The 23,133-nt window shown below is 39.5% G+C and overlaps 1 protein-coding gene across 3 annotated transcripts in view; it reads left to right on the top strand.

The window, feature by feature from the left end:
• Window positions 1-23,133, top strand: part of NPAS2 (neuronal PAS domain protein 2) — a 252,074-nt gene that overhangs the window by 175,752 nt on the left and 53,189 nt on the right. For all 3 annotated transcript variants that reach the window (XM_036745177.1, XM_036745179.1, XM_036745178.1), the window contains 2 exons: window positions 17,675-17,795; window positions 19,248-19,361. In XM_036745177.1, coding sequence (XP_036601072.1) covers window positions 17,675-17,795; window positions 19,248-19,361 — 235 coding nt within the window. The remainder of the gene's footprint in view (window positions 1-17,674; window positions 17,796-19,247; window positions 19,362-23,133) is intronic.

Below are 23,133 nucleotides of genomic sequence, written 5' to 3'. Positions count from 1 at the left end.
TGAGTTACCAGCAATTTATCAAATGCCTGTCAAGTGTTGGGCGTGGAACTATATGCTACAAGGGAGTACAAGATGAAATATATTATCCACGCTTTTGGGGGACTGGGAAGAGATAGTCATACAGGTACAACATTAAAGAAAAAACATGAAACACTTTGCTGCAAGAGCAAAATGCTAAGAGGCAAAATGGCCATGTAAGTAAGGTCTGAGGGGCTGAGAGTAGAGGAGTGAGTGATCAGAGGGGGATGGGAGGAAGAGAGAGAGCTGAGTTTGGGTTGTGAAAAGACTATGTGTAGAAAGAAGTGGTAGATAGATGAACTGGCAGTGATGATTATGTCAAAACCTCCATACCTATCAGAGCCTCTGAGACTTTGAGAGAAATCACATGATATTTGCTCTAAATGGCTCTATTGAATATATAGCTAAGTGCTTCTACTATTGCATCATTCTTCCTCATCCCTTCATACTCTTTTGTCTTAATCCTGTCCTTGTTCTGAAAAAGGTCAGATGGAAGCATGAATGTGTAAGGACATTTCAGACTCAAAAAATTGTGGTTCCAAGGACTTTGGACAATAAATGCTTTTTTTAAGATGCACTTTTAATAGGTGAGCTTTTTTTTCCCCAGGAGTGGTTATGACTTTGCACTGAAGCATCCTTCTTTTTTTAGGTCTTTATTTCAGACCTTTATGTTATGTTCATAGGATCACAGACCTAAAGACAGATGAGGACCTCGGTAGTCTTCTGGCACAAACACCTAATTTTGCAGATGAGAAAAATAAGATACAAGGGGATCATACAATAGCGTGTGTTTAGGAGGTGGCTATCTGAGATTAAGGGTAGTTAGGCAGCATGCTGGACAGAGCCCTGAGTCTGGAGTCAGGAAGACTTTTCTTCATGAGTTCAAATCTAGCCTCAGACAATCACTAGCTGTGTGATCTTGGGTAAGTCACTTAACCCTGTTGGCTTCAGTTTCTTCATCTGGAAAATGAGTTGGAGAAAGGAATGGCAAACCACTCCAGTATCTCTGCCAAGAAAAGCCCCAATGGGGTCACAGAGAGTCGAACACAACTGAAAAACAATTTAACCACAAGCCTGGGATTAGGAATGCTAGCATCTGTGACTGTACCCTCATTAATTCCTCATTGATGAGCACCTGAATTATTAATATTATTATTATAAGTATCATTTAAGTTTGCAAAATGCTTTACAAATATTATTTGATCCTCACAACAACCCCGTGAGGTAGATGCTACTGTTATCCTTACTTTACAGATGAGGAAACTGAGGTAGACATATGTGAAGTGACTTGCCCAGGGTCACAGAGCTAGGAAGTATCTGAGGCAGGATTTGAACTTGTCTTTCTGACTCTAGGTCCAGTGCTCTATCCATGGTCCTCTAGCTACCTAGCTACCTGCTGTGAAGATACAGCAGCAAACTCCATTTTACTTATGCCCAGTGTTATCCTAGAAAATGCAGAACCCTGCCTTGCCATGCTTAAAATTCACCAAAGGGAAGATTCTATGCCACCATGATTTCATATGAACCCAATTTAGCTTTTCTGCAGAAACCATACCAACTGATAATACTGATAAATGGTGGTTGGGTGGGGACTCAATGTAACAGCAATAACATCAAAACCTGCCCACTTCACTTTCTTCCCACCACTAGACATGTAGGAGCTCAGTGAAGTCCTTGTTGGCTAGACATCCTCCCCACCCCCCTACCCCTTTCCATAATCTCTCTGACCTTTGTGTTTCAGCTGATTGCCTGAAGTCAACATTAGGCAAAGAGGATTTTTCTCCCCTTGATTTCTATCAGAAGAGGCTCATTTTCACTCCTCCCTAAGAAGTCTAAGAACCAGCTTTATCTTGTTTTTAAGTGTCAGGTTGGGAGAATAATGATGAAATATTACTGATAGATAAATTTCTCCCTCAAAATTAGCCTACCTTCTCTTTGTTCATTTTTTGAAGGCTTGGGGATAGAAGCAGAAATTTGTCTAATTTTGAAGTTAAAAGGCTTGTGAATGTACCCAGTGATATTAACTTGGTGCTTGTTAAACATATGCCTGCCTCGCTGACCTAGTAATCAAGTACTTAAGCATGGAGCTGTTTATATAAACGGGTACATGCAGGGTTCTGCCGTGTGCACTTCAATTACCTGGTGACCTAATTATTGGACATTGTAGATGGAATTTAAAGCGTGGTTTTTAGAAAAATAAGTTCTGTATACTTATTCTGATTTAAAATTTGAAAACCATTTGTTATCACTTTTATAAACTGGTTTTTTACTTCACATAAAGGAATAAATAACTAGTCAAATTAAGATCATAATATTTAGGGCTGACAGAGATCTTAAAGGTCCTCTAATCTGACCTCTTTATTTTACAAATATGGAAACTGATACCTAGAGAGGTTAAAAGATTTGCTGAAAGTTAAGCAGGTAGCTGAGCCTCAAGGCTTCAAACCCAAACCCTTTGATTCCAGACCTACTATACCAGGGGTGGGGAACCTGTGACCTTGAGTCCACATTTGGCCCTCTAGGTCTTCAAGTGCGGCCCTTTGACTGAATTCAAACTTCACAGAACAAACACTATACCATATTGTCTTTACCCAGACTTTATAATTTCTAGGTTTATTTTGGTACCTGTTAAATACATGTTTGTATTATTTTCACGAGAGTTGGGAAACCCCCAAACACAGACCATCAACACTGAGCATCCACATTAATAAAGATGAACAGTAACATATATACAAAACAGTGATAACCTAAAAACAATCTGTTTGCATCAAGAATGATTAAATGATTATTTACTAAAGTAATTTGTATTGCAAACTTGACAACCCCTCAAAATATATAAAATGTACATGCCAAAACAAAACCAAAAAAGCTTCCACATAAAATCTCTACCTAAGTCCAGCCTATTCTTGATTTCATATATGCTTCCCCTGGCCCCTTAAAAGTTTGTATTCTTTGCCTAGACTCAATCTGCTTCCCCCTCCACAGAAATCTAGAAAAGTTGTGCCCATCACATATGAAACTATAAAAAGTATACATATGTATGTAAACATATATATTCACATAAGAAGACATCTTTGTTGTAGTTTTTATCATACCTGAAAAAAACATCAGGCAGCCAGGTAGTACAGTGGATAGAGTACCAAGCCTGGAGTCAAGAAGATTCATCTCCCTGAGTTCAAATCTGGCCTCAGACACTAACTGTATGACCCTGGGCAAGTGACTTAAGCTTGTTTGCCTCAGTTTCCTCATCTATAAAATGAGCTGGGGAAGGAAATGTCAAACCACTTAAGTATCTTTGCCAAGAAAACCCCAAATGGGTCCATGAAGAGTTGGACATGACTGAACAACAACAGCATAAACATTTAAAAAATGGAAGATTTAGGAAATTTCTCTGCGGTTCCTTCTTCTTCATGGCTGTGCCTTTCTCACCTCTTTTTTCCTAACTGCCAACATACATTTTAAAACTGTCTTTTCTGCGCTGGATGGACTGGACATATTCAGTGACAATTATTTTTTTCTTTTGGTTGCCATTATTTGGCAATTTTTTAGTTGTCATTAAGTCTTGGAAGACCAAAACTTACATCTGGAGGAAAGTAATCTCTGGTAGATATGCAAAGAAGAGATACAGCCTTGATTAGCTGGAAGGTATAGCCCTGGCTAGCAAAGGAAGAAAGAGATGTAGCACTTTTAAAACAAAATTATCAAAGGTCCTAGGCAATCACCCAACGAGGAAGAGGCCTCGATGACCATCTAATCCGACTCATAAAGGGAAGAAATACCAACTAGAAAGTTCTGTCCAATGCTTTATGACTCCATTTTGGCATTTTGGGGTTGCCAAAGATACTAGAGCAGTTTGCCATTTCCCCATCCAGCTCATTTTACAGATGAGGAAACTGAGGCGAACAGGGTTAAGTGACTTGCCCAGGGTCACACAGCTAGTAAGTGTCTGAGGCCAGATTTGAACTCAGGAAGATGAAGCCCAGTACTCTATCCGCTCTGCCACCTAGCTGCTCCTTACTATAAAGTTCCCTACAAGTAGTACTCCAGCCTCTGCTCAAAGACCTCCAAGGAAGGAGTCATCACCACCTCACCTCTCTAAGCATCCTACTTTTGTTTGTGGACAGCTCTAATTTTTAGGAAGTTTTTCCTTGACATCAAATCTAAAATGTCTTTTTTGCAGCTTTCACCCATTGACCCCAGGGGCCAAACAGAACAAGTCTATTCCCTCCTACACATGTTAATTCTTCAAATACTTGGAGGTAGTTACCATTGCTGCCATCATCCCTCTCAGCCCCTGGGCTTTTCTTCTCTAGGCCTTTAAGTATGACAAGTTAGTTCTTCCTTCAGTCCTTATACATCCTGGACTCACCATCCTGATTGACTTCCTTTGGACCGTCTCCAGTTCTTGAATGTACTTCTTAAACTATGGCACCCAGAACTGAACACAATACTCTAGATCAGGTCTGATAAGGCAGTTCCCATGGGACTGTCACCTCCTTATTCAGGAACCTATGTCCCTCTTAATGCTGCCCAACATTGTATTAGCATTTTGGGCTTCCACTTCTCACTATTGACTTGTATGGAGCTTGCAATCTACCAAAAGCCCTAGATCTTTTTTTTCAGAAAAGCTGTTATAAAAAACTCAACTCAAATTTTCTGAGCTTCCTCCTCCTCACTCTAACAAGACAAGGAGGTGAAAAATAGGAAAAAAAGCATCATTTAAGCAAGTATTTATCACTCAGAGTATACGATTATTATATGGCATGCAGAAAAAGGTTATGGTCTTTCTTTTCTCTGACCTCAGGGGCCAGACAAGGGAGGGAGAAGGGAGAATGAGATTTTGCACATAACAGGATCAAAGCAACACAAGGCTATCTATAGTGGATACTAAATTTAATTCAGCGAATATTGTTCAGGGACTTTCTACGTGCAAAGCATTATGTTAGATGATGCATATATAATGTTAAATGTCAAACTGTATAATCCTAACAGATGCAGTATGTAGTCAGAAAGGGGAAAGATCATTGAGGATCAGAGAACTTAGGGAAGGTTTCAAGGAGAATTTGAAATGGGTTTTAAGGGTGAGTACAGCTTGGATAAGGACACAGCACTGGGGTAAGTAGAGCAATCCAAGCCAGGAGAAGAACATGAATAGAAATGTGAAGGTAGATTTGAATCAGCGTGGTCTTTTGGGGAGACAGTGAAGAATCTGCACAGTGCTGTACTAGCCAGTTTTCTCTCATGTTAAGCAAGCATTGCATTAGGGCCGATTTAGGGTACTGTTTACTTTTGTCTGGGGACCTTCTTCTGCTATGACTTCAGCATGTAGCCTGGGATAAAGAGAGGCATGGCTGACGGAAAGAGACAAAAGAGAATGTTCTCACTTTTCTTACGAGGCCACCTTCTCCTTTCAGCTGGTTTAAAATCAATTTTCCTTGAATAACTGCAGACTCAGAGATGGGCTATAGGCTATGAGCTATGTTTTTGCAGAGCATCCTCTAGGTGAAGCTTCAGAAACTTTTTTTTTGTCTCCAGCTTGACACAGAAAGGGGGCAAAGAAGAAGGAAGTGACTCTACAAGGCAGAAAATGACTTTAAATGGTGAAATAAGATTAAGTTGGAAACTTGAAAGTAGTAGCTGTGCCAACAAGTTTTCTCCTTCCAAGGTAACTAAATTAAAGCAGGCAGTAAAGGCAGAGAAGGAAGGATGACTGGATAGGGATGTTAATCAACAAGACGCAATAAAAGAGACATTTGGAACAGAGGCTTCTTGGGAGAGGTTTTTTTTTTTTTAAAAAAGGATGTGAACTAAGGAAGAAATGTAGACACAGATGAGATAGAGCCAAATGAAATAGCAGCCCCAGAAAGTGAGTGCAGACCCTGCTTCATGTTTGGATTTCGGTGACACATTTGACAGTCTTTCAGGAAATTTAACTTCCCAAATTGCTCTTCAGGCTGGTTTTTTTTTTAAATATATATGACATTTACTTCCTGGTTTGGAAGAGGGAGTGCTAAATTGAGTGCTTTTGCAAATCATAGGAACACTAGGGAAATAGAAAGGGATCCCACAAAAATGAGAATATTGACATTTTTTAAAATGCCAGAGAGACGGCTCCTTGTTCCCCATTGCCCCTTTGAAGGTTACCTTCCATCACCATTACTGACATTGCAGAGTATAGAAAACTGAGCCTGACATTAGGAAGGCCTGAGTTCAAGTATGGTCTCAGACACTTACTAACTGTGTGACCTCCGACAAGTCACTAAACTTATTGTTGTCTCAGTTTCCTCAACTGTGAAATGGGGATAATAACAGCACCTATCACCCAGGGTTGTTGGGAGGATCAAATGAGTAAAGCACTTAGTACCTGGCACACAATAGGCACTTAATAAATGCCTATTCTCTTCCATTCTTTACCTTTTAATCAGTAACCTCTGAGTTTCACTCAATCATTATCGACCATCCAATCAAAATTCTGGTAGCTGTTATTTACCAGCCTCCAGGATACTCCCCTTCTTTCCTCAATGCATTCAGTGCCTGGCTTACAGTTTTTTCTCTGCTCCCCTCATACTTGGGGACTTCAACATGCATGTTCTCCAACACCCTCCCCTCCCAATTCCTCAACTGCTCATTTCCCATGAACTACTGTTGCATCCCACCTTAGCTACATATAGCAATGGTCTTGTTCTCAATCTTTCTGTCGCCCACAAATGCACTACTTTCATATTTGTCCACTCTGGAATTCCCTAATCATTTCAGTTTTCCTTCTGCCTTGCAACCTGTAACCCTGTACTTCATCTTCACCCTGACGGACCTGCAGTCCCTCCATTTTTCAGTCCTTTTCCAAGCCATCATCACTGCTCTAGCTACATTCCCCTTCCTTCACCATGTTAATCTCTTGGCAGACCAGTCCAGTTCTATACTGTACTGTCCTCTCCTCTCCAGTCCCTTGTTCCAGTTTTGTATTGCCAATCTTGTCCTATGAAATTTTAGACTCAGTTTACTCCTACCTGCTTCCTTCACTCCTGCTCACAGCAAGGGTCACATCAGAGAGAAGAGTTCTTACAAATAGAAAGCAATAGAGTCACTTTATTTAAGTTCAAAAGCCCTGAGATCCAGCAGCAGGGCAGATGTCATAAATGACATATTCCCCTACTCCATCTCCTTGAAGAATAGTCTAGTTCAGGGGTCCTAGAACCTATGGCACTCTTTTTTTTTTAAATGATAGCTATTTAAATAGTTCATTTCCTTTGGAATCCTATGTATTTTATTTTGTATATTTAAACACATTATTCTGAGAAAGGCTCCGTGACACACAAAAGGGTAAGAAGTCTTGGTCTAAATCAGGCCTGCATAACATACGGTCTTTGGGCTGATGACAGTGCGCGGGATTTTGAGCAGCCCACAAAAAATGTAGAAGATGTAAAAGAAAATAAAGATGTGATGAGTGCTTTGTCCATGCCTCATTTAACCCAAGCCTTCCATTAGTCACTCTTGTGCCCATCATATAACTTGGTGGGTGGGTTGCCACTTGGAACTCTTTCCTGTTTGTCAAGTGACCCACGGCAACCAACCATCATCAGTCCCTGAGAGGAGCGGGAGTCATCTTTTTGCTATGCTTTTGGTCCATACTGGCACTGAACGGGGACAAAGAGAGTGCGGCAAAGTAATTTTTTTTAACATTAATGTAAAATCATAATAAAATATTAATTCACAAGTGTAATGAATTGATATTAATTGAAATTTCCCTTTTTTAAATGTGGTTTATTTGCAAAATAGTTTAATCACTAATTATACCTTTACTTGGAAAGTGAGCTGCTAAAAACCTGTCTGTGGCTTGAAGAGTTTTAGCCTATTTTAATTTTAGCCTCTACCTACTGTGCAGGTCTGGTCTAAATCAACCAGTCAACCAATCAGGTAGCAGATATTAAGTGTCTGCTTTGTGCTGGGCACTGTGCCAGGCACTGAGGATACAAAAATAGAAATGAAACAGCTCCTGCCCCCAAGGAGCTTATAGTCCATCACAGGAGACGGGTATATGTGTAGCAGAAGTTATATGTGCAAATATAACTGTAGCAGAGGTTGAATCAATCAGTAGGGACCATCCCAGGGAGTCTGCTGTGAGAGTTGCCCTGGAAACTTCTTCAGACTCCAGCAATGTGTGTGACTCAGCATTTGGTTACTTCAGAGGTGATAAACTCCCTGCCTACTTCTGGCCATCTGGTGAAGGAGAACTGAAAAGACTTAGCATTTTACTCTAATGGGCCATATTAAGTGATCCTGAGAGATCTTTTGGTTCTCTCCTTCCCCTGCTCCATAATTGCAAGGAAGTACAGTGCTGTGTCACTTAAAAGAAGAGACAGCTGAATGGCTGAACAACTTGTATATGATTGTGATGGAATACTGCTGTGCTATAACAAAAAATGAGCTCAGTGATCTTAGAAAAACATGGAAGGACTTACACGAAATAATGAAGAGAGAAATGAGCAGAACCAAGAGAACATTGTACATAGTAACAGCAGTATTGCTTTAAGAATGACTTTGAATAAATAAGTTTATTTTGAATATTATAAATACCCAAATTAACTATAAAAGAAATATGAAGAAAGATGCTATCTACATCCAGAGAAAGAACTGATGAATAGAAGTATATATAGAATAATTTTACACACACACACACACAGGCATATATTTGTGTGTAATGATAGCCATCTCTAAGTGGGAGAGGGGGAGAAAAAATTTACATGATAATTTTGTTGTATTTTTTAAACAGCTTTTTGTTGGCTCTCTCTTCCTGTGTTCCTCCAAGTGGCATCGTATAACTTGGAGACTTTCATTGAGGGGTAGAAAAAAAGACCAGAGTTTATGGTACAGGGTGCTACCAGATGCTGAGACACACTATCTCTAGGATCCATGGAAGTTTTCAGGGGTACTCTGTGCATATGCTTCCTGGGATGGCCTCAAATGCCAAGTCAACTTCCAACACATTCTACTAAAACAGAAACATAAAATATTTTTAAAATATATGCAGAAAATAAAGGACAATTTAGGGTGGGGAGAAATGGGGAAGGAAGTGCTGGCAACTGAGTTGGGGGGTGGGGAACAGATGGGGAGAAATCAGCAAAGATTTCTTGTAGATCAGGAAGTTCTTAACTTTTTTGTGTCATAGACCCTGCTGGCAGTCTAGTGAAGCCTATGGACCCCTTCAAAGAATAATGTTTTTAAATGCATAAAATAAAATATGCAGGATTACAAAGTAAACCAATACTGTTGAAATAACAAAAACAATATTGTTAATTCATAGACTCCAGGTTAGGAATCAAAAGTTGTGCTTGAACTTACCTTTAAGAGAAACCAGGGATTCTAGGAAGTAGAGGTGAGGAGAGAATGTGTATCCCAGGTATGGAGAACAGAGAGCCTGGGAAAGGAACAGATGTGGGAGATAATGTCATAAGTGAGAATTAACTTTGTTCCATTCTTCCTTCTTCCTTCCTTTTTCCTTCCCTCTCGCCTTCCTTTTCTCCTTCCTTCCATCCTTTTCCCCTTTTTTCCTTCCATCCTTCCTACCTTCTTTCCTTTATTTCTTTCTTCCTTTTTTTCCTTCCTTCTTTCCACTTTGGCTAGACTATAGGGTATAGAGTACCCAATGAAGAGTGATGTATAATAAAGCTGAAAAAGTAGGTTGTAGCCAGATTGTAAAAGACTTCAAACAGAGGCATTTGTATTTGATCTTAGAAGTAAGAGGGAACAGAGCATGTGTCTACATGGGTAGATATTAGGGTAGGCATTAGGAAGCCTGCCGTTATTCCTTTGGATAAGGTCAAATCTGATGATTCGCTTTATTCAAAAATAGCCACAAGAAGTTTTGCTGGAGTCCTGCATCAACTCCTGGTTTTTTAGCTGCGTAAGTCCTTATAGAGATGATGGAAGGAGTCCCAGACAGAAATTAAAACACGTGAATTGATGTCCTAGTCATGCCACCTTCAACCTTGTGTGTCATTGACCAAATATCTTCACCTCTTGGGGCCTTAGTTTCATCATCTACAGGACTGCAGGGTTGTTTTGTAGTTCTGGAGTTCTGTAGGGTCAGACCAGCTGATATCTAAGGTTCCCTCCAGATCTGTATCTATAATTCTGTGAACCAATCTGAGATGATTTACTAATCTGTAAAGTTAGGTAGCAACACTAGCACTATCGCAAGATGGCAAGAAAAGCTCGCTAAACCGTATAGCATCATGTCAATTTGGGTTCTGGACCTGAGCTCCCGTATTTACCTCTGTTTTGCCTTAACCTACAAGGGAGTGTTCATCAGATAAGGAGAACCAAAAGTTGGGCTTTTTCTTGAGCAATAATATTAATAATATATAATATATAAAAATTATTTATAGTAATACATAATATAGTAATATATAATATGGTGATATATATAGTAATATATATAAATATTTATATATAGAACTTACTATGTGCCAGGCCTTCTGCAGAGCACTTTAAAAATATTATCTCATTTGATCCTCAAAGGGAAATGCTATTATTATCCTTATTTTACAGATGAGGAAACTGAGGCAAATACGGTAAAGTGACTTGCCCAGGGTCTGAGGTTGGATTTGAACTCAGATCTTCCTGACTCCATGCTGAGCCCTTTAGCTACTGTACCACCTAGCTGTCTAGAATATAGCACCTTACCCTAATTCTAGACCTATCCATATCAGGAGAGGCATCATGGCATGGTAGATAAAGAACTGTCTTAGAAGCCAGAAAGTTCTGGATTCAAGTCCTTCTTCTGGCACATACTGGCTTTTAGCTTCCCGGTGCTCTAAGCTAGTAGTCTTCAAAGTATGATTTGGGGACCCTTAGAGGTCTTTTCAGGGAATCCTTGAGTCAAAACTCTTTTTATAATAATTCTAAGATATTTTAATTTTGATAGTAAATATTAATAAATATAACCCATATAAACAAAAACTCTTTGGAGTTTTCAGTAATTGTTAAAAGTGTAAGTCATGAGACCGAAAACTTTGAGAATAGGCTCCAGCCTATTCACTGAGATTGTTAAGTTGCAGAAAATGTACTGACCTGAATTGGCAGAAGGAGTTTCTTCACCTGGTAATTCCCTAGATCAATAAAATCCCAAGTCCAGTTGTTATCTCTGTCCTTATCCACACCATACAGGAATAGGGCTTCCCCAGATGTGGAGAAGCAGACTTCAGAGAACACCTGAATGCCCTTGTGAACTTTGCCTGTTTTCTCCACTTACTCCCAACCCCAACCCTGGCCCTGCCCCACATGAGGCAGGTTGCAGCCAAGCCGTAAAGTCCTGGTAAATGACAAATTACTTCCTTTAGCCAAGGAGAGCCCAGATGAAGCTGAGAGAACAAAAGTCAGAGAGGAAGACACTTCCTGCATAACACCTACATTCCAGTATGTAGAATTCAAGGCTTCTCCCCCTGACTATGCTCAAACACTCCTTCATGAAAAAAAATGGGAAAGGTTTGATTTGTAATTTCAGCTTCAGATGCATCTTTGAGATCAGAAAGGGCCCAGATAAAGCATCCAAGTATATTCAGCTTATCATTCAACCTGGGGAAAGAGCCTTGTACCTTAGACTGATAAGTGATAGTAGTGATAACCTAACTCTTTGGTGAAAGCAGTGCCTGCTGGCACATTTGCTTTTCCTCTTGAATGGAGACAGGGAGAGATCCAGCCACAGTTTAGTGAAAGAAGAATATTTATTTTTATCTAATTGCTTTAATGAGCAAAAGATCAGCAGGTTCCACATGGGTGTTAAGTTGCAACTGGAGACTTTTACAAGAAAAAAAACTTAAATTCTTTTTAAATTCTGCTTTTTTTCTTTTATGTTCTATATATTTGAATTTCCTAGCTACCAAAAATATGCTTGTCTTTCCATGTCTATATTTTGTGCTATTGGAGATGGTAACCAGAGTCATCCCAGGCTGCCAGCTTCTGCCAGATCAGGCATATCGAGTAGAAAGTAGACTCTGGAGAGTAAGGACTGTTGCACTTCTGTTCATCGTAACCCCAGAGCCTAGGACAGTGCTTAGTATCTCACAGGTGCTTAATAACTACATTCTAATTGATTAATTGGAGGGCAGCTAGGTGGTAAAGTGGATAGAATACTGGGCTTGGAATCAGGAAGACTCATCTTACTAGTGTGTGACCTTGGGCAAGTCACTTAATCCTGTTTGCCTCAGTTTCCTCATCTGTAAAGTGAGCTGGAGAAGGAAATGGCAAACCATTCTAGTACCCTTGCCAAGAAAACCCCAAATGAGATCATTCAGAGTTGGACATGACTGAAAACAACTCAACAACAACAACAACAACAACAAACAAACAGTTAATTAATTGGTTGAATAACCTGGGACTGGTTTGAGCTGCAACAGCCCTTCTTCTTGGACATATCTACCGTGAGTTTCAGTCAGAGCAGTACAAGAGAGGGCCAAGGGGCCACTTATTTACTATATTTAGGTAAGTGAAATATTTTTAGAAGGCTAATATTCATCTCTGTTACACAGAGAATACTAAATATAAGTACGTTCAATTTAATCAGAATGGAGAAATCCCAGTGGGGGAACTCCCTATATATCACCACCCACCAATCTGTAGTTTAGTAGAGACATCCCAGTGAGTTACCTGAGGCGTATAGTGGTTAAGTGAGTTGTCTGGGTCATCATGAGATCATAGATTTAGAGCTAAAAGGGGTCATTTAGAGCTAAAAGTGGCTAAAAAGCCACTCCCATTTCGTAGATGATGCCATTGCAGCCCAGTCTCACAGCTAATAAATATCAGAGATAGATTCAAACAGATTCTAAGGGTCAGAAGCAGTATTTGAAGCCAAATTTGCTTGGCACTGAAGTCCAGCATTCTCTCCATCATGCCAGACTGCCTCATACTGGAGAAAATGGGTTTAAATCATGTCATTAAATCATTAAATCAATTTTAAAATCATGTCCGAGAGATTTCAGCTGGCTATGAGAAAGAACTCATTAGGGGCAGAGCCAAGATGGTGGCTGGAAAGCAGGGACTTGTGTGAGCTCCCCACCCAGGTCCATCCAGAAACCTATAAAAATGGCTCTGAACAAATTGTAGAGCTGCAGAACCCATAGAATAGCAAAGGGAAGCAGGGCTCCAGGACATGACAGCCTGGATGGTCGCTGGGTAAGGTCTGTCGCACGCAGAGTGGAGCAGGGCCCAGCGTGGGCCACACCTGGACCAAGCAGACCAGGAGCCAGGCAGAACAGGCCTTAGTGCCCTGAATCAGTGAGCTGTGGCAGTTAACCAGACTTCTCAAACCACAAACACGAAAGACAACAGAGAAGGTTAGTGGGAAAAGCTGCTGGGACACAGTGAAAGGAGTTGGTGGTTCAGCCACTGTCCCAGGGGCAGTGGAGGTGTTGCAGCTATAGACCTACAGCTGCAGTTGCTTCCAGCCCCAGGTCCACCTGGTGGGAGGAGTTCAGTGGAGGATCTGAGCAGGAGTGCGGAGCCAGCTTAGATCTGAGTCTGGTCTGGGTTGGCGGTTCTTGGGGGAGGAGTAGCGCTGGTGTGGCAGACCTTGCTGTGTAGCTCTGAAAACAACAGCGCAGCCCCTCAAGCTTGGGACAAAGTACTCTCTACTCTATAAGCAGTCATACCCCAACGAAAAACTCAAGGGTCAAGTAAATTGGCTGGGAACATGGCCAGGCAGCAAAAACAGATTCAGATTCAGATTCAGACTTTGGAATCTTTCTTTGGTGACAAAGAAGACCAAAACATACAACCAGAAGAAATCAACAGAGTCAAAGAGTCTACATCAAAAGCCTCCAAGAAAAACATGAACTGGTCTCAGGCCATGGAAAAGCTCAAAAAGGATTTGGAAAAGCAAGTTAGAGAAGTAGAGGAAAAATTGGGAAGAGAAATGAGAGTGATCCAAGAAAACCATGAAAAACAAGTCAATGGCTGGCTGAAGGGGACCCAAAAAAATACTGAAGAAAATAACACCTTAAAAAATAGACTAACTCAAATGTCAAAAGAGCTCCAAAAAGCCAATGAGGAGAAGAATGCCTTGAAAGGCAGAATTAGCCAAATGGAAAAGGAGGTCCAAAAGACCACTGAAGAAAATACTACCTTAAAAATTAGATTGCAGCAAGTGGAAGCTAGTGACTTGATGAGAAATCAAGATATTATAAAACAGAACCAAAGGAATGAAAAAGTGGAAGACAATGTGAAATATCTCATTGGAAAAACCACTGACCTGGAGAATAGATCCAGGAGAGATAATTTAAAAATTATTGGACAACCTGAAAGCCACGATCAAAACAAGAGCCTAGATATCTTTCAAGAAATTGTTAAGGAGAACTTCCCTGATATTCTAGAGCCATAGGGCAAAATAGAAATTGAAAGAATCCACTGATCGCCTTCTGACAAAGATTCCAAAAAGAAAACTCCTCGGAATATTGTCACCAAATTCCAGAGCTCCCAGATCAAGGAGAAAATACTGCAAGCATCCAGAAAGAAACAATTTGGGTATTGTGGAAACACAATCAGGATAATACAAGATGTAGCAGCTTCTACATTAAGGGTTTGAAGGCCTTGGAATATGATATTCCAGAAGTCAATGGAGCTAGGATTAAAACCAAGAATCACCTACCCAGCAAAACTGAGTATCATGCTCCAAGGCAAAATAAGGATTTTCAATAAAATAGAGGACTTTCAAGCTTTCTCAGTGAAAAGACCAGAGCTGAATAGAAAATCTGACTTTCAAACACAAGAATCAAGAGAAGCATGAAAAGGTAAACAAGAAAGAGAAATCACAAGGGACTTGCTAAAGTTGAACTGTTTTGTTTACATTCCTACATGGAAAAATGATGTGTATAATACATGAGACCTCAGTATTAGGGTAGCTGAAGGGAATATACATATATAGAGAGCCAGAGGGCACAGGGTGAGTTGAATATGACAGGGTGATATCTAAAAAAAAAATCAAATTAAGGGATGAGGAATATATTGAGGGAGAAAGGGAGAGATAGAATGGGATAAATGATCTCACATAAAAGTGGCGAGAAAAAGCAGTTCTGTAGGAAGGAAAGAGGGGGCAGGTGAGGGGGAATGAGTGAATCTTGCTCTCATTGGATTTGACCTGAGGAGGGAATAACATACACACTCAATTGGGTATCTTGCCCCACAGGAAAGAAGGAGGAAGGAGATAAAAAATGGAGGGACGATAGAAGGGAGGGCAGATGGGGGAGGAGGTAATCAAAAGCAAACACTTTTGAAAAGGGATAGGGTCAAGGGAGAAAATGGAATAAAGGGGGATAGGATAGGAAGGAGCAAAATATAGTTAGTCTTTCCCGACATGAGTATTGTAGAAGGGTTTTACACAATGATACGCATGTGGCCTATGTGGAATTGCTTGCCTTCTTAGGGAGGGTGGGTGGGGAGGGAAGAGGGGAGAGAATTTGAAACTCAAAGTTTTAAAAACAGATGTTCAAAAAAAGGTTGTTTTGCATGCAACTAGGAAATAAGATATACAGGCAATGGGGCATAGAAATGTATCTTGCCCTACAAGAAAGTAAGGGAAAAGGGGATGGGGGAGAGTGGGGTGACAGAAAGGAGGGCTGACTGGGGAACGGGGCAATCAGAATATATGCCATCTTGGAGTAGGGGGGAGGGTAGAAATGGAGAGAAAATTTGTAATTCAAACTCTTGTGAAAATCAATGCTGAAAACTAAAAATATTAAATAAATAAATAATCCAAAAAAGAAAGAAAGAAAGAACTCATTAGCAGGGATTCTTAATCTTTTCTGTGCCTTGGATCCCTTTGGGCCTTTGGCAATCTGGTGAAGCCTGTACACCTCTTCTTCGAATACGGTCTTTAAATAAATAAATAGATTGTAGTTAAAAGTTATTGAAAATAAAGGTTTTTTTTTTCTTTTTCCCCATCCAAGTTCATAAACCCCTGAAATCTGTCTGCAGATTAAGAACCCTTGGTTTAGACATTCATTGACTTAAAGACAAAGAACTAGGCCATTTCTTTCTTTTAAAAAATGTTTATTTATTTTTAGTTTACAACATTCAGTTCCACAAGCTTTTTAGTTTTAAATTTTCTCCCCTTCCCTCTCTTCCCCCCTCCCCAAGATGGCATGCAGTCTGATATAGGCTCTACATATACATTCATATTAAACATATTTTCCCATTAGTCATGTTGTAAAGAAGAATTACAACCAATGGAATGAAGCAGGAGAAAGAAGAAACAAAACAAAAAAGAGAGAGCAAATAGCTTTCTTCAATTTGCATTCAGACTCCAAAGTTCTTTCTCTGGATGTGGATTGTGTTTTCCATTGTGAGCCTTTTGGAATTGTCTTAGAATCTTGCATTGCTGAGAAGAGCCAAGTCTACCAAAGTTAGTCATCGCACAACATGGCTGTTACTGTGTATCATGTTCTCCTGGTTCTGCTCCCTTCACTCAGCATCAGTTCATATAAGTCTTTCCAGGTTTTTCTGAAATCTACCTGCTCTTCATTTCTTATAGCACAATAGTATTCCATCACATTCATATACCACAACTTGTTCAGCCACTCCCCAGTTAATGGGCATCCCCTCAATTTCCAATTCTTTGCCACCAGAAAAAGAACTGCTATAAACATTTTTGTACATGTGGGCCCTTTTCCCATTTGTATTATCTCTTTGGGATACAGCCCTGGAAGTGGCATTGCTGGGTCAAAGGGTATGCACATTTTTATAGCTCTTTGGGCTTAAGAACTAGGCCATTTCAAAGATTCCTTCCACAACTAATAGTGTATTGATTTTATGATTTCTTGAGATCCCTTGCAGTTCTCTTGTGGTGCAGTGGAACAAATGCTCCATTTGGAATCTGAAAACCTAGATTTGAATCCTGACTCCACTACTCACTACCTGTGGCAAGTCTTTGGGCCTTGGATTTCCTGTCTAAAATGAAGAACTGGATGACCTGTGGTCTTTTTTCACTCTCAAACTGTATAATCCTGTTGTCTTACAAGGTTTAGTGGCTTAACTTCTGGTTGTCTGTACTGCTGCCCACCAGAATTTATGAAATTAACATTTTCCTTTGGGCGGGAGTTAAAGACTATATTCCTGATAGATATCCTTGACTTACTACAACATTTCTTTTCTACATGGGCATTAACAAGTATACTAGCTGGAAAAGTGCAGCTAGTTGGCAGGATGGAAGAGTATAAGACTTGGAGTCAGGGAGACCTGAGTTCAAATTCTGCCTTAACCACTAACTTTGTGACCCTGGGCAAGTCACTTAACATCTGTGTCTCAGTTTCCCTAACTGTAAAATTGAAATAATACCAGTGCTACCTCACAGGGTTATTGTCAGGATCAACTGTGTTAAGATATGCAAATTGCTTTGCAAACCTCAAATGCTGTATATGATAATTTATATTATTACTAAGTAAAACCTTTTAGATATTCCATATATTCAAGATTTATGTAACATTGCATAGAGAATTTTCATGAGAATGAAAACTAGATCCTTGATTTGTTACCCTAACAACAGGTTCTGTATGTGTTATGCAGTCATTATGTGGAAATATACTTGATTTTTTTTTCCATTCTTTGGTTTTCATGCTGTGCATAAATCTTTTCTCCTGTTTCTTTTTCTTTTTTTTTTCTTTTTTAGTCAGATGTCATGGATCAGAATTTGTTAAATTTCCTTCCAGAACAGGAGCATTCAGAAGTTTATAAGATGCTCTCTTCTCATATGCTTGTGACTGATTCTTCCTCTCCAGAATACTTAAAATGTAAGTTTGGTTTTACTATTGGAATAGGATTTTTATTTTTCAAAAAAAATGGTATCTTAAGAGTAGTTGCAGAAAGAGAAACTGATTGCAAGAATAATTATTCTACATAACAAATTTTTGGGGGGCCCTTAGAGATATAGCTCAGGTTTAAAGCAAAAGCTACCATTTGATGAATTATGAAGATTAAAAAAAAGTAAGAAATATGCTTTTTTAGCAGGGTCTAATGGTATAGATCTGGAGTCCCTGCTACTGGGGAGCCTGAAGATGATAGCCTGATGAGGTTGTGCCTTAGTTGGGCTAAAGCTAATAGATGTCCACACAAAGTCTGGCACAAATGTGAGTCCCTGGGTATTTGGAGGGCTACCAAGCTGCCTATCGAGAGACAAACTGGCCCAGATTGGAAAAAACAGGACAGCTTAGAGCTTCTCTGCTAATCAGTATTAGGATGAGGCCCCTGAGTGGCCACTGCTCTTCTAAGAGAGACCAAGAAAGAAAAGAAGGAATAATTAAGTAAATAAATAAATAAAATTTCTTTTTTACATTTGAAATATGAGACAATTTGGCTTAGAAAAATCACAACTCACTTTTCATGTTTAACAAAAGAATCTGTTATGTGAGGCAGAGATTCTGCTGGTGATAATGAATTCTAGAATCCTTGGACTCTCTATTCATCTTGCAAGGCCAAACAATTGCTGTGTCTACACAATGTGAAACATCTGGATGAAAAACTGAAAAATCCTATCAAAAATCCAGATGCTTTGTCTACATGATGCCAAACATCTGAATATTAAAATACATCCGGATTTTTTAACCAATTTTTTTGTTTGTTTGTTTAAAATCCAGATGTCTGGCAGCATGTAGATAGAAGATGATATCCTGATCTTTTTTTTAGGCGAGTCTTCCCGTTTAGAGGCATTTTTGTCCCCATAAAGACACAGAGGGCCAGACCTTAATCCTTAGTGAAATGTCTATCACTTAGTAAAGTATATAACATTACATTTATAATGGTAGCAATGATTCTTTGCCCATGTTTTCGAGTTTTAACCCATTTTCCATGACAATTTATTCTGTCATCCCCTCTGTACTTCAAAGCAGGAAAAAATAAAAGAGAAAGAGAGGCTTTGGTGAGGAGTTTACTTTTCATATACCCTACAAAGGCAGCCACGGCTAATCTATGCTGACATAATCAACCACAGACATTTGTGAGCAAATCAAGACTAATTGTGTCCAAATGTGGGATATGAAATGTCTATGAAGTTTAGAAAGAAAAACCTATACAGCAAAGGTTATAAACAAGGCCTACCAGTCAGTCATAATGAGAGAAATATCCTGGCAGTGTCTGAACAGACTAAATTCACGTAGGAGTTTTCACAAAGACACCACTTGTTTAGTCTAGTTTCTGTGTAATGCTTATATCTCCTCTCTCCCTTCCTTTTCTTTTTAATGATCCAGCTGACAACGATTTAGAGTTTTATTGTCATCTTCTCAGAGGCAGTTTGAACCCAAAGGAATTTCCAACATATGAATACATAAAATTTGTAGGAAATTTTCGGTCCTACAACAATGGTAAGCTTTAATTGTCATATCCATGTTTTGGTGCCTTTTATCATGCAAACGTGCATATTGGGGCATAGGAATAGCAGAGTAGAGAGGAGGGAGAATGTGTTTTTCAGATTTTGGCTTGAGTTTTAGAGCCCTTGAAATACATTTTTATATTCATAAAAAGTACTAGCAGCTTGACAGCAACATGCCCCCATATTGGTTTGTGCCAGTTCCAAGGTCCCACTGAAATTCAGGTCATTCATTTATTTATTTTCTGGTTGATAAAATAATCATGCACTTTAATAGAAACAACTCATGGTTAATAAAGAACAGGCTTTTAGCCTACATACACACTTGGACTTAAATAGTCCTTTTTTTTTTCCACTCAAACATCCAGAAACTTGGATTCTGCCTTTTCTCCCCTTGTTACAACTGGACTACTGGTGAAATGTTTCAGTCCCGATGGCTTAGTAGCATAGACTGACTTGACTTAAGTTTCTTTCTAAATAGGTGGAGGAAAATGTGGTGTTTTAGCAGTCTCTTAAGGCATGCATTAAGTATAGTGTGGACCGTCTGAACTTTAGGATCCAGTGGCATTAGTGTGGCTTTGGTCCAACAGAATCATAGTGCGTTAGTTTAGATAATTTTTACTCTTTTGGCCAGGAACCCTGAGGGTCTTCCCCTCCCAGTTTGATTTTTTTCTTTTTGAATTTTGATTAAAGGGGCTATCCCTTGATTAATTTCTAAAACAGGCCTATTCACTGAATGGGCATTACCTCATTCAAAATGAGAACCTGAAAAGACCTTAGCCTGAAAGGTCCAGGGTCTCCCAATGCATCCTGGGCCATCTCAGTGGTCATGGTGAATATCAGGCCACTGGACCCAGATGGCTCTGGAGGAGAAGGTGAGGCTGGTGACCTTGCGCAGCCCTCCCTCACTCAAATCATAGTCAACTGCAAGTCATGTCATCATTTCTCTGATGTCATGGTCCTCCTCGAGAACGAAGGACAAACACAACACAATTGGCTATGACAATAAGTTCAGAGTTAACCAAGGCAGAAGCAGCAAAAATCATGACCAAAGCCATTATCTGTGTGCCAAGTCATTTCTATTTTGTGTCCACCACTCTCTGTTTTCCTCTTCTTATCTTCTCCCTTCTTCCCTATGGCATCATGTAGACAAAGCATCTGGATTTTTGACAGAATTTTTCAGTTTTTCATCCAGTGGGATGATTAAGAGTAACAATCTCTTAACCCGTGCAGTGTAGATAACCTTAATAATCTAGACTGAGAAACTTTAATTTCTGCAAAGCAGGCTATTTGCTTGGATTACCTAGATAATTGCTTCAGCTATACACTTTAGTGTACCTGCGCAATGCTAGTCTTCAAAACAGACTTATAAACCCCCAAATTTATTTTCACTTTTGACCCAAATAAAATTTGAACCCAATATACTTTTGAGCAATCTAAAATGCCATTGGATCATAGATCGAGAGCTGTATGGAGCCTCTAGTAGATCAGCCCCTTCATTTAACAAATTAAGAAACTGAGGCCACAGAATTTAAGTGACTTGCCCAAAATCACACAGGTAACAACATCAGCTTCAGTACTTGAACCCAGGTATTCTGACTTCAGAAACAATATTCTTCCCACCATGCCATTCTTCTTTCTCATCAAACATTACATTTCTCTATTTAGAGAGGTTTGTTCTCTGACCTTTTTGGTAAGTAGAGGAGTTTTGTTTATCGATCAGTTAACAAGTATTTGTGCCTTTTATGTGTGCCTCTGTGTTAAATTCTCAGGAAACTGATAAAAATGAAAGACAGTCCATGCCCTCAGGTAGCTTACTTTCTATCAAGGCATTTACTATGCAATAAATCTCACCACCAAACAAGAAACTTGCCTTTTGTTTTTTCTAAAACACCAAAAGGGAAGGAAAAAAAAATAATAGGGATTTTTAGCAGGAAGAAAATAATAAGGAGGAGGGGAGGAGATAAGAAGAGGAAAGCAGAGAGGGATGGACACAAATTGAAAATGACTTGGCACACAGATAATGGCCTTGGTCATGATTTTTGCTTCTTCTGCCTTGGTTATTGTCATAGCCAATAAAAGTTAACTAAGAGCTGTGATTCTGTTGGACCAAAGGCACACTAATGCCATTGGATCCTAAAGTTCAGACTATCCAATTTCATTGGTCAATACCAATATCTTCTATTTTCCATATTATTTGCATGTATTTGCATGCTAAAAAGGCCCTAATGGAGAAAAATATATACATATAATCTGAACCTGCTGCAACTATTTTCAAATGCAATATTCAGGGCCTGGTACATGTGTTTGAACTATGCAACTGTAGTTTAAATATAGTAATAGGAAGATCGCTATGAGATCTCTGTTCCTGACTTTTCCTGGTTGCCTTTGGCCCCAGCTGGGCTCAGAGGCAGTACCCATCCAGAATAGAGCCCTCCTACCCATTTAGCATCAGGCGTTGTGAAAAAAAGAAGCAGCAATCTATCAACCAAAACCAGTCTGAGGACAGTTAAGACTTGACTGGTCATTATATAGAACCCGGAGCCAAAATCGACTAGTCAACCAATATAGTCCAGCAAGCACTTATTAAGCACTTGCTGTTTGCAAAGCACTGTGCTAGGCTGTGAGTGTACAAAGCCTAATGAAAAACAGTCCTACCTTTAGGGAAACCACATTCATTCTTCTATACTACACACACATAGACACACACACATAGACATACATACATACATACATATACACATATATAGATAGATAGATAGAAATTATTGTTATCAGTGTTCTGTTAATTGAGTCCCCACCATTACAACAGAGTTGTGATTTGTTTTATTTCAGACATGTGATTCACTGGCATAGGGAGCTTCCAGTGAGAAAATCCCCTCTACCAAAGCAGTTCAGCAGCTGTTCTGCACCTTGTTATCCTAGAAAGTTGACTGGGACGTTTAGAGGTGAAGTGATTTACCCAAGGCCAATATATGTAAGAGGCAGGATTTGAACTCAATCCTGGGTTCATACCCATTAAGTTAAGGGAAATTCGGGGCAGCTAGGTGGTGCAGTGAATAGAGCACCAGCCCTGGAGTCAGGAGGACCTGAGTTCAAATCCGGCTTCAGACATTTGACCCTCATTAGCTGTGTGACCCTGGGCAAGTCATTTAACCCCAATTGCCTTGCCTTCCCCCCTCCAAAAAAAAAACCGTTAAGGGAAATTCTACCTTGCTTCTCCAATGATTTAAGCTAGCCATATATGTCAGAAGCAGGACCTGAACCCTTGTATTTCTTGACTTCAAAGCAAAATCTATCAAATGCACCATGCTGCCTTTCCACTGTTTGTGACAACACGGAGATGTTCACCAAGAAAGAGACCCCTTGGAAAAAAAAACAGTCCCATTGAAACACACCCTACTTTAACATTAGTATCTCTTCCTTCTCATTAGGTTAACATCTTTGCTGGTCTGTCTCTCACTAATTGTTCGTAAGAGCCTCTAAGAAGATGATTTGAATATCAAAGAATTTAAAGAGGACCTTGAAAAATTTTGTGAAAGGCTGGATATTTTTGCAACACTGACCTTCTTTGATTGGTGCTGTGAAAAGCAAATTTGAAGTGAAGGATGCTATATCCTATCAATTTTGTTGGGAAAAATATGCCAGTAAAACCAACATTTGATTCGGTCTTTGTTCAGTCTAAGAATTAGCGCCACATATTGTCACTTAAAAAGTAAATTTTCTTAAATATAAAATAAACTTAGTTGTAATTTCTTTTTTCAAGT

Source organism: Trichosurus vulpecula, chromosome 2, assembly GCF_011100635.1.
Source record: "Trichosurus vulpecula isolate mTriVul1 chromosome 2, mTriVul1.pri, whole genome shotgun sequence".
Classification (NCBI taxonomy): domain Eukaryota; kingdom Metazoa; phylum Chordata; class Mammalia; order Diprotodontia; family Phalangeridae; genus Trichosurus; species Trichosurus vulpecula.
The sequence above is the reverse complement of the archived record's forward strand: the minus strand, read 5'-3'. Positions and strand labels throughout refer to the sequence as shown.